Genomic DNA, 11537 nt, shown 5'->3' with positions numbered 1-11537 from the left:
CAGAAGGGCTCTCCCCCAGACGCAGTCGCACTCGCAGCCAAGGCCTGCGTCGCCCCAGTAGCTCTATACAGCATAGAGGCCTAGTGGCCCAGAGACAAAAGACAAAGCGCATCCTACCCCTCCAGACAAATAACCACCGACACCTCAAACCTGGTGGAGAAAATGGACAAAGCCTTCAGAACGGCAGCCAGGGCGGTCCTCCCCGCCTGGAAGACAACCAACACAGCGGTCGTGCACAGAGAATCCGAAGTCCCCCCTGCGCCCGTGGCACTCACCCAGGTAAAACTCCGGACGTCAGCTAGGTTCACCAGCCTGGACAGGAATCACCCCGTCAGCAGACGCATCGATAAGAAGCTTCCGCCCAGACTCCCTATAACTAGACTACAACGTACGGCCTCTTTAATCAGTAAAACAGTTAAACCCTCCCTCTTCACCAAAAACAACAGAGCAGTCCTGGCAGAGCCAGACTTCCGCAGCCTGCCTAAAGCTAAAATAGCGGAAAAACACTTTAAGTTACTCAACGCCCTTCCCCAGACTACACTCCTGGCATACTCAGACGGGTCATAAAATAAGACGGAAAACACAGGATAGGGCACCGTCACGTACCACAACTACAAGTCTACCTTATCTTACGGTTACCTAGCAAACGCTAAAGTCTACAATACAGAAGCAGTCGGGGCCTTCAAAGCCATAAAACTCACCAAAACGCAAATCGCATCGAACCCAGACATTAAAGAAATACTCCTTTTCTTAGACAACTCCGCAGTAGTAGATAGGATCCTAGGGACTACACCAGCGTCATCACAAGGCGCATACATAGGCCTAAGAAAAATAGCTAAAGAACTACAGCCATACGTCACCACTAAAGTAACATAGGTTCCCAGGCATAAAGACATACTGGGCAACAAAAGAGCGGATAAACTAGCTAAGGAGGGTTTAGAACTCCTAAGACACACAAGCAGTTGCGCCACAATTACCCACATCAAAAGGTGGGCGAGGAAGGAACGGAGGCTAATACTAAAAGCCTACTGGGACGATAACTCCCCGTCATACTACAGACGCTAGCAGCTCAACGCCCTTACGATACCACCTGAGCTCCACCTTCCGCGCCCTATCCTCCACAGACTTCTGGCTGAGAGGTCCGGGTACGGTGACTTCATAAAATACCACGAGAGGTTCGGCCATGACACAAGACCTACTTGCAAGTGCGGCGAGCCCAGGACCCAGGGACACTTCGTGGAGTACCGGATGGTCGCACCCTTCCTCCCAAATATCCCGGAAAAAGACCTCCTATTCGGAGCCATACATCTTACGTACCTCCTAGGCTACAAAGGCTATAAGGAGTTCCAGAAACTAGTGGAGGAAACAAGCCCGTATGGCCCCCCTCCCGCAGATATAGACTAACACTTCCCCCCCTATTTCTTTTGTCAAATTGAAACGTAGCGAACGCAGGGTCTGAACAACCGCAGCTCCTACCGTCCTAGTGCCCAGATGAGGACTTATGTAACTAGTTTACTTAGTGGACGTTAATAATAAAACAAACAAACAAACAAACAAACAAACACGCGACGGAGGCAAGCAGACGGCCATAAATACGTGCTGCTCGCTACGCCTTTGTATTGTCTCCTCAGTGCACATTGCCTCCATCCCTCATTTTCTGCGTCTTGGGCATCGGACTTCATCCGAATAAGCCAAAATGCTGTCCCAAAATGTGCTGCTCCAGCTGCTCCCGCTGGTGGCCTTCGTCAGCGGCTCGCCTGTCAAGAAGGCTCCCGCCGACTGCTTCACTAAAGGATGGACCAACAATCACCTACTGTCCTCAATGATGAAGCCGGCCTATTCGCAGACAGCCCAGCAGATCTGCAGTGCCGTCTTGCTCAAGACAAAGACTGTTGATGTCACCCCAACATCCACCTTTGATGTCACCGTCGTCACGACGGACTACACGGCAACCTCGTACGTTGACGCCTATGTCACGTCGACTAAGGTGCTCTCGTCTACGACTACATCCACACCGAAGCCAACCACGATCAACGTTCCTAACATTGTCGCCACGAGGACGCTGACTCGCACCCACACCACCGTGGATCATGTGGTCGATGCCGTTACCGTCACCACCGCGACTGATGTTGTTGATGTTACCTACTCAACTAAGATCGTTGACCTGACTACACACACGGATACCGTTTACACCGCCACTGTTATCAACACTGCTTATACCACAGATGCTACTCGTGTGGCCACTGTCACTACCTCGACCGCTACTGAGCTTAAGACAGTTGCTACTGCAGTTGCAACTGATGTTGTTTCCACTGAGATTGACACTGTCATGCAAACCACCACAGTCATCGATTCAACCTCGTGGAGCCCATTCACAGTCTACACGTCCACGGCCACCGTCTCGGACGCCGTCAGCACTTACACCGACCTGGTCGTGACCGCAACCGATGATATCACTAGCTACACGGGCACTAGCATTATCCCCACGACCGTAGCAACTGATGTTATCACCACTACTACCACAACCGGCTACACTACGGACTACACCGGTGTAAGCACCATCATCACAGTTGTTGGAACAAACACCTTCACCACTACCGTGCAGACCAACACAGAGACTGTTTACACCGGCACCAGTGTTGTCCTGACTGCCGTCGAAACCGACGCGGCAACCGTTACCACAAGCACCGGTTACGCTACCGTCTACACTGGCACCGACGTGATTCTCCAGCCTGTTGAGACTGACATTGCTACTGTCACCACTGGCACCGATGTTGTCACCATCACCTCCATGTACACCTCCTTGGAGACGCTTACCACTCTGGAGACTGTCGACGTGCCTACCCCCGTCTATACTCCCGTCACTTCCACCATGACCGTCTTTGACAAGCGATCTGTTAAGCGGAACCAGGAGTCTGTCTGGGTCGACACATATGGTATGGCCGCTGTGAAGAGTGCTTGCGGCTGCGTCATCGGTGCTGCTCCCACCACCACTGTGACTAAGGCTGAGCCTGCTGTTACCGTTACTCAGACCGTCTCCAAGACTGTTGACGCGGTGAAGCATCTTACCACCCATGTGACTGTCCAGGTCACATCCACCTCTGTTCTGACCAAGACTGCTAAGCAGGTTACCAAGTACAAGGCAGTTCCTATCACTTTCACTAGCACAGTTATTGTTGACGCTACCAAGACTGCCACATCCTTCAGCACCGTTGGTGTCGACAGGACTATCGTGGAGTCCATCGTTGCCACTAACACTGTGGATGTGGATGCCACTGACTTCCTGGCTATGACCAAGACCACTGTGATTGACAAGACGGCGACCGTTGTCACGGGTGTTGTTGCTACCGCCGAGGTCGATGTTACTGCCACTTCTACCTACGATGCCACTATCACCAAGAGCGTCACAGACGTTAAGGTTGTGTCCACGGACGTCGTTAAGAGCACCGAGGTTGATCTCGTTGCCACTGTTACTGCCAGCTACACGGCCACTGTAACGGATGGTGTCGTCACCACGGTTACCGAGTTCAAGGAGTTCTACACCACTGTGCCAGTTACGGCCACAAGCATTGATGACGTTGCAGTTGTTTCGGTTGATTATGCCGAGTCTTACACGACCATTCCTACAATTGCCACTGCTACTGATGATGTTACCGCCACCGCCACTGTGTTGAAGGAATCATTCAAGACGGTGCCGACCACAATCACGACCACTCGGGATGTCGACGTTACTAAGACTGCTTGGCTCGAGGCCTCCGTCACCGTTGCTACCACCGTCACATCAACATTGGATGTAGACCTGCACAAGACTACTGTCGATGTCATCACTACTGTTGTGCCTAAGACTACCGTCACGACCTTCACCACCAAGAACACGCCCACCACCGTCACAACTACTGTTATGGAGACGGCTACTTGCACTTCAAAGCCGGTTGTGAACGGCGGCTTTGACACAGGCGCAATCGCTCCCTGGACTGCCCTGGGCAGCTCGGTCGGTGCCATCGTGTCGGGCGGATCTACCCTTGAGAAGCCCAAGTCCAAGTACTCATTCCAGTGCTCATCGTTCAACAAGAACAACAACTGTGGTGTCAAGCAGACCCTCACCACATGCGCTGGAGTGACCTACTCATGCCAGTACGACTTCTTCTTCAGCAGCGCCGATAGCTCCAACGGCGTCTCCCCAGCCGTTGGCGTCTACGTCAACCCCAAGACAAATGCTAATCCCGTGTCTGCTTCTGCCCCTACCATGTTCAATTCTGGCAAGTGGACACGCGGATCAACCTTCACATTCACTGGTACCGGAAAGGATGTGATTGAGTTCCAGGCCACAACGCCAAGCAAGACTGCTAACTCGTTTGCACTCGACAGCATTGTTTGCACTGCTGTGCAGTCAACTGCGCGTACACTGTGATCATTGAGGGCTAGTTATTCACAGAAAACTCGATGCGGCAGCGTGTGGCATTAGTATTAGAACACATTTTCTTCCCATGGTCTAAATATACTTGGACATAGTCATTCTTTTTTAATAATTTGTATTTGATTTGAAACATAATTAAAGCTACCTGAGGCCTCGCCAGAGCGCCGAAGGTGCTTTGGCATTGTGAAATGAGGTCTCTATATGTATTTAGCGATTACATAGTACTCTACATAGATATGGAGTGGCGTCACTTTGGCGCAGTCAATCGAATTCTTTCCTTTTTCGCACTTTTTTGCAAACTTCTTGTGTTACAGATGTCTTCGCCGAGTGTTTCAACCAGCCGCTTGGATGGGATGATGACTACATGTGCTGTGTCTGATTCCCCGTGCTTCGACAACAACGTCTGGTGCAAATCGAGGGGCATTGCGGCTGACTGCAAGGACCAGTTGAAATTTGGCCACCATTCCATATAATTAGACTAGCCGATAAGGGTTTGACAAGGGTTTGGACTGGCGGCATTTTGGCTTCTCTAAACTCCAAAAAGAGTGGCCAAAGCGTCCAAGTAACTCCCTTAGTTCTGTTGGCAATGCGAATTCAGTCTAAAAATGGAGCATGCTTGTTTCTGTTGACGAGGTCATGATAATGGTCAAGTTTCTGGCCACAAGTATGTTGAAGAGAGGACATGGAGCCAAGAGGAGATACTGAGGCTCGGGGTTACATGCTCTGAGCAGACTTTAATTCATGCCTTTGAACTACCTGTTTCATCAACTGCAGCACAATACCGCGGCAATTCATCTGATGAGAGGTTGAGTTTAACGTGTCGTCAATAACTTCATTAAGCCTAGTGTTTCGTCGCTGTCTTGGCAGATTTCATAGACGTCTTGGCAGATTTCCTAAATATGCCAAGACAGCCTAAGGTACCTACCCAGGTAACGATAGGCGCTATAATACTCCATACCTTGTTTTGGCATAGGGTCCGCACAAAAAGATATAAAGGGCTTCAACTACCCACTCTAGCACATACGACCATAGGTAGAGGAGAATTCGGGGTCCCGTCTGCTCCCCCATAGACAAGCCTCTAACCGGCAGATTAGTAGTTGAGTGGGTGACCATCAGCGAACACCGGCTGTTGTATGTTTTTGCTTTTTTGATATCCTCAGTCAAATTGTCCAGTTAAGCCGAATTACCCCTGTAATCGAGCACATACGACCATATCCATTAGAATATACGGGATCCCGTCCGCTCTCCCAGAGTCAAGCTAATGAGAGGCAGATTAGTAGTTGAGTGGGTGACCATCAGCGAACACCGGCTGTTGTATGTTTTTTTGGTTGTTTGTTCTCTTTTTATATGTGTATAAATGCTTGTGTTGTGATACACGGCCGTAGCAGGAGTCAGGTAGCCACTTCGTCTTGGTTTACTTTGTTGAAGTCACACTTGTGTTAAGCGTTAGGAAACATCGGGTCCATAATTCGCCTATTGAAAGAAAAAATCATTTCTTTCGACTGACAGTGTTGAGAGTGTGCGAGAACGAGATGTATCATGTTTCATTCGATAGGAGACTATTCTGAGTTGCCTACCAGAAGAACTCCTTTAGACGACTTCCTTGACCACTCATGTGAGTTCTTTCTAGGCCTATCGCCTGCTTCAAGCTATCTGTATACTAAAACAGATGATAGAATACTACATACGTCCAGTAGTATAGAGAAGCAGAAATAAGGAGTATGCGTTGACATGCTTAGAGGTTACACGGGCAAACGTGAACCTGATGCTAGCATACTAACTATCATCACTCTGCCTAAACTAGTGCCCAGAGCCATTGCAACTCCCGTTGGCGGCGTTTCTGGCGATATACAAGGCGATATACAAGGCGATATACAAGGCCACAGTAATGAGGCTGAAAGCTGGTATTCAGACGCAAGCCATAATATATTATGTTTACCCCATGTGATCCAACTGCTGTCGTCGCTCAAGCCGTACCATGCTGTCCTGCCATCTGAGAATCTTTAGCATTAGATGCGTGCTGGGACTGATTTTTAATCACCCTCTCATCGATTACAAGTTGGGCATCGGGCCGAGTCTCTATGTCTAATTCAATAAGACCTCCGTCAGTGTATAGGTACGAGGCGGTGTTGTCGAACGGCAGGGTTTTGAATGATGTGCCGACATGAAGAGTGTGCTGCTCTATCCCCGTCGTCGCATCCCAGACCCTTATCATGCTATCCTGTGACTCTGAAGCGAGATAACGGCCGTCCGCTGAAAAGGCAACCAAGTTGACCCAATCTCTATGACCTTTAAGGATCTGCTTCTCTTTGCCTGTCATTGTATCCCAGATTTTCACAGTACAGTCGTCTGATGCTGATGCAAGATAATGACCGTCACCTGAAAAGACAACTGAGTTAATCTAATACCAGTGACCCTCAAGAGTCTGCTTCTCTTTCCCAGTTTTTATATCCCATATTTCAACAGTGCAGTCATCTGATCCTGACGCGAGGTGATAACAATTCGCGGGGAAACGGCCAAATTTACTGAGCGTGTGTGGCCTTCCAGCGTATGTTGCTCTTTGTCTATTGTATCCCAGGTCTTACTTGTTTGATCGTGTGACCCTGATGCGAGATAATGACCACCTGTGGAAAAGCAAGCGAGATCACTAGGCTCCTAAGGCCCTCGATCATCTGCTTCTCCTTCAAAGGGATTCTTTTCAAAGAAGGACTAGCATTAATTAATCAAATAAGCCATAGTAATTTATTATTCGAAAATATATGAACAATTGTACTCCGTCCAAGAACATTACTGCCAGAGTAATCACAAGCTGTTTGTCTTTAAGAATTGGACCATCTTCTGGAAGCTATCCGGCCCACTCTTGTGGGCGGCAATAGAATGACCGGCACCCGTTGCGATGTACGTTTGACTTCCTTTCGGCGCCGCTGGATAGAATGTCGACATAGTCACGACATTTTGATCCGTCGGGTAGAGACAGTTGCCGCCGCAGAAGACGAGATCATGCTGACCGTTGACAATCTGTACTGGCCCAGTGAACTCTGTTGACGGCGCAACGATGCCTCCCAGCGTAAGCAGGACTCCCAGCGTATTCGTCTGCTTGTTAGCAACCTGTTTTCTGAACACATCCTCGTCATAGTTTGGGTACCGGTAGAAGGCAAACTGGATGCCGGCAGCCGACTGCTGCGTCAGGAAGCCCGCGGGCAAGTTTTTGAACTGGGGTGCCGGGTCTGTGGTTGCGTCAATGAAGTTGAAGGCTGAGACGGTTAGTGCGACCGAGGCAGCACTGGCGCTGGTGCCGGACAAGATTACGGCGTCGAAGTCCTGCGGATATTGCGTGGTGATGCCCTGGGTCAGCGTACTTCCTGCGCTGTGCCCGACACCTACGACGTTGTCGAAACTGTAACCGCCAAGTTTGGCCTGCCGGAGCAAACCAACCAGCTCGTGCGCGACGGCGACCTGGGCAGTTGCCTGCACAATCTGGATGGGATCTGGGTGATCGGAATTCCCCACGCCCAACTGGTCGTAGGAGAGCGTGGCGTATCCTGCTGCAGAAGCCACGTCGACGTAGCTGTAGCCTGGGGCTATGTCCCAGTAAGTGTGGTCGAGAGTGGCTCCGTGTGTCAACAGTTGGACTGTCTTGACCTGGGCCAACTTTTCTGGGTCTGTGGGTAGGCAGAGCTTGACGAAAATATTATAACGGCCGGATATAACACTGGGCCCACCAGCGATGACCTCGGAGATCCAGGCTGCGTCCGCCTGGAACAACTCCACAAATGACTCCGTTACGGCCCTCTGATCTTTAGGTGCCTCGTAAAGAATTTTGGTGCCGGTTGCATTGATAGATACCGCGACGTGACCAGAAATGCAAGTCGAGCCACCGCCGGACGATGGGCCAATGACAGGATTGGAGAAGCCATCGGTGCTGCAGGTGGCTGAGGTAAAGCCAAAGAACGGGTTGAATACATGTAGGAACGCCATTTGGAGCAAAGCAGAGGCGTTCATCTTGGTGGGAAGAAGATGGAGATGGAGTCAAGGTGAGCACACTTTGGAACACAATGGCTGTTTTTATACTAAAATTCTTGTCTTGAAGGCGGTGCTTTGAGGGCCTTCATATTGAACAATTACCTCGCATCCCAGGTGCAACTCCGCTTTCCCTTGCCAGAACGCGTAATGTGATACAACCAACAGCTTGCCAAGTCCTTAACACACTGAAATATGTCGTTAGGTCTGGAGGTCTGTCATTTTTCCGTAAGCAAGGAAGAATCCTTCGCGTTGAATTTATTAATAACTTACATAGAAAAAAGACGTGAAAATGCCTCAAAGTTATTTTTGACTTGTGGCAAGACCTATATCAAATTGAAGCTACATATTCACAATGTGAACTTACACACTAATGCCAGCGGCGATGGAGTCATTACTATTCAACCTTAAATTCAAGACCGCTACAAAGGCCCGGGCCGCTTTAAACGCTGCTGGTAAGACTATTAGCTAATATAGTTTTGTCATTTAAGAACCCCAGCATCAGCAGTGACATATCTCTGGTAGTCACCAGAGTGGGAGGTTCGAGTGCAATCCTATTTGGAGAATGTTGTTAGCAGCTATGAATCTCGCGGCGGCGTACCAAGCGGCTTCCCCAACCCTGTGTTTAAGATTTCATGGACCATCTCGTCACTGCTTGCAAGTGGTTTATGCTGCTGGCTCCTACAATTTATTGGCTGTTGAGTGTTTATGCTAATGGCTCGCTGAGAAATCTCGCTGCGGATGTCATCAAAATAGACGTACCTATTGTCCTCGCCCAGTTCCTCTGTCGTGTTCTTTGCGAACAACAAAACAATGCGTCGTGGGGAGACTCAGTCGAAGGAACTTCGTATGGGATTCTGCCGATCTCGTACGTTCTCAAACTGCCTTGGTCCCTTACCATCAGACAGCACGCCGAAACCGCCTTCTCCAAAACGAGTACATACTTAGCAGCTCACTTTGACGAGCTGGCAACTAACGACTCTTCAAAACCCACAACACCAAGATGGCAAAGATGGCCCAGCTCTTTAGCTAACTTCTTCAAGGACTCTCGGCAACAACCATGGCATTGGTTATTCATGAAGCAGCAATTTATTCAAGCCGTCTCAAGAAAGTAGGCCTTGATAGCTTCTTCCCGGAGACATGCCGATGTCAGCAGACAAATATCTCGCGTACATCCCAATCGTGTGGACAATTGTCAATACCGCGAACAGTTTCGGGCTATCTAGAGATGTGAGAGATGATGGTGATCCCGATGTTGAACTATCAAGTGGGTGAATACATGGAGTCAGTCGTCGCTCCATTCAGACACATCCCAGTGGACAGTTTCCAGCCCTCCGTCATCTGACTATGACTCACCTCGCAGCTCCCCGGCGTTTGAGGATCTCGAGAAATATCTGCTGGCGCACATGTCGAACAACGGAGAAGGCACCAGCATGATAGAGGCCGGGCACCGGTCGCCTGGCACGATCAAGTCCCCTACTATGATTGGGTCCGTAGGACCGGTGCCAACAGCACGAGTTGTCCATATGCATTCGCCTTCATTCGTCTTATTTTGCTGCCTCATAAGCACCATCAGCTCTCACTGCCTAGCCTGGATGGAGCAGAGGTACCTCGCAAGGGAGATGTGCTTGCATCATGCCACCTTTTACCGCCAGTACAATAACTACGACTCTATGAGGCGAGATGATGCGGAAGGCAACCTCAACAGTCTGCACTTCCATGAGTTCACAGGCGAAAATGAACAGAGCCTGTATTATCAACTAACAGTTGAAGACGGCAGAAGAGAGATACCTCTCAAGAAGGCGAAAGGATTTCTGATGAAGGTGGCTGGCGTAGAGAGAGCTATTATGCAGGTTTGCTGGGGCACGCTCTCGTCGAGCCTTGAGAAAGATGTAAGAGCTTAACCGAAGGTATTCATTGCTGTGACAGATCTGTTTGGCCAGATATATGCGGCACTAGATATTGCCAGCAAAATGCAGAGATAGTGGACACTGGAAATTGGTTCAATATCCATTGGATTATTGATCTCGAACAGACGCAAGGAGCAAGCAACTGGGAGTTTGCACTGTTATTGATAAGCTGGCCTATAACACTAATGGTCACATACGACCATAGGTAGAGGAGAATTCGGGGTCCCGTCTGCTCCCCCATAGACAAGCCTCTAACCGGCAGATTAGTAGTCAGGTGGGTGACCACTGGCGAACACCGGCTGTTGTATGTTTTTTGTCATTTTTTGCTGCCTTTGTTCAAATGGGTTGACACTTTTTTTTGTTTGTATTCACTGTCTTTTTTTCAGTCATGGGTGGGTGGTCAAAGTGGCCGGGCGTGCTTTTTTATTCCCGTTGCCATCATTTATTAGTGACTTTAGGCTAATCATGTAGGCTAAATCCGCCGCCGTTTCATTCACCATTATATCCTCCTTTCCGTTTGTGCTGCTTCGAAAATAATATGCAAGTAATACGCTATCCAAGAATATTGCCATCAGTAAACTGGGCGAGATATTCGATCATCGGGCACAAAGTGGACTGCAAATTTCGCATAAGCGAGCCCGTGGCATGTAGGCAGAGCATCTTGCGCCTTGACAGCAAAATAGCATTGATGTATAGCATGCTTCTTGCTGCTATTCTTTTATTAATTATTGCCAAAATACTTTGATCCAGTCTACCATGGCTCCATGGGTTACTTAAGTATACTCTTGTAACATACTCGGGATGTTCATAGCAATGAACCAGCTGGAAAAGACTGTTGGGCGTTATATGAACTTCGTAATATGTGAGCAATAACAGTGTCAAATAGGTATTCTTGAGATTACGGTGTGTTGGTCTAGTAATATTATGTTAGAGAAGTCACAAAATGCAGAAGGAAAATATCTACATCCAGATTTCTGCACTTTTTCCGTACTTACATTTTCCAATCGGGTAAAAGCTACAAGTCTTCCATGCCTTATGGTGAGTAGAGGCGGGATTGTTCTCGACTGGAATCGCCTTCACCGTCCACCATTATGGAGTTGAAACTCTCGACGCGGATTCTGAGCTTGCAGACAGTAGTTCATGTATCAGAGATGGCATATCCTGAAAAACTCCAGGAAGTTGCTTCATTG

At 49.0% G+C, this 11537-nt stretch overlaps 3 protein-coding genes across 3 annotated transcripts; 1 reads left to right on the top strand and 2 right to left on the bottom strand.

Moving 5' to 3' along the window:
- Positions 1–6614: 6614 nt before the first annotated feature.
- Positions 6615–6818, bottom strand: TRIVIDRAFT_8607 (uncharacterized protein; the record flags this gene model as incomplete). Its single annotated transcript, XM_014099645.1, has 1 exon — positions 6615–6818. A coding segment is annotated over one exon (204 nt), but the record flags the coding sequence as incomplete, so codon positions are not given.
- A 293-nt stretch (positions 6819–7111) lies between these two features.
- Positions 7112–8395, bottom strand: TRIVIDRAFT_180756 (uncharacterized protein; the record flags this gene model as incomplete). The annotated part of the gene is made up of 1 exon (XM_014099660.1): positions 7112–8395. The coding sequence occupies one exon, from the start codon at positions 8393–8395 to the stop codon at positions 7220–7222; it is 1176 nt and encodes a 391-aa protein (XP_013955135.1).
- Positions 8396–9072: 677 nt separating this feature from the next.
- On the top strand, positions 9073–10422 carry TRIVIDRAFT_69951 (uncharacterized protein; the record flags this gene model as incomplete). Its single annotated transcript, XM_014099659.1, has 3 exons — positions 9073–9548; positions 9801–10329; positions 10381–10422. 3 exons carry the CDS (start codon positions 9073–9075, stop codon positions 10420–10422), a joined length of 1047 nt encoding a protein of 348 aa, XP_013955134.1.
- Between the last annotated feature and the right edge of the window lie 1115 nt (positions 10423–11537).

This window comes from Trichoderma virens, assembly GCF_000170995.1.
Source record: "Trichoderma virens Gv29-8 chromosome Unknown TRIVIscaffold_76, whole genome shotgun sequence".
Lineage (NCBI taxonomy): Eukaryota > Fungi > Ascomycota > Sordariomycetes > Hypocreales > Hypocreaceae > Trichoderma > Trichoderma virens.
Note: the sequence above shows the minus strand (reverse complement) of the source record. Positions and strands in the feature narration are given on the sequence as shown.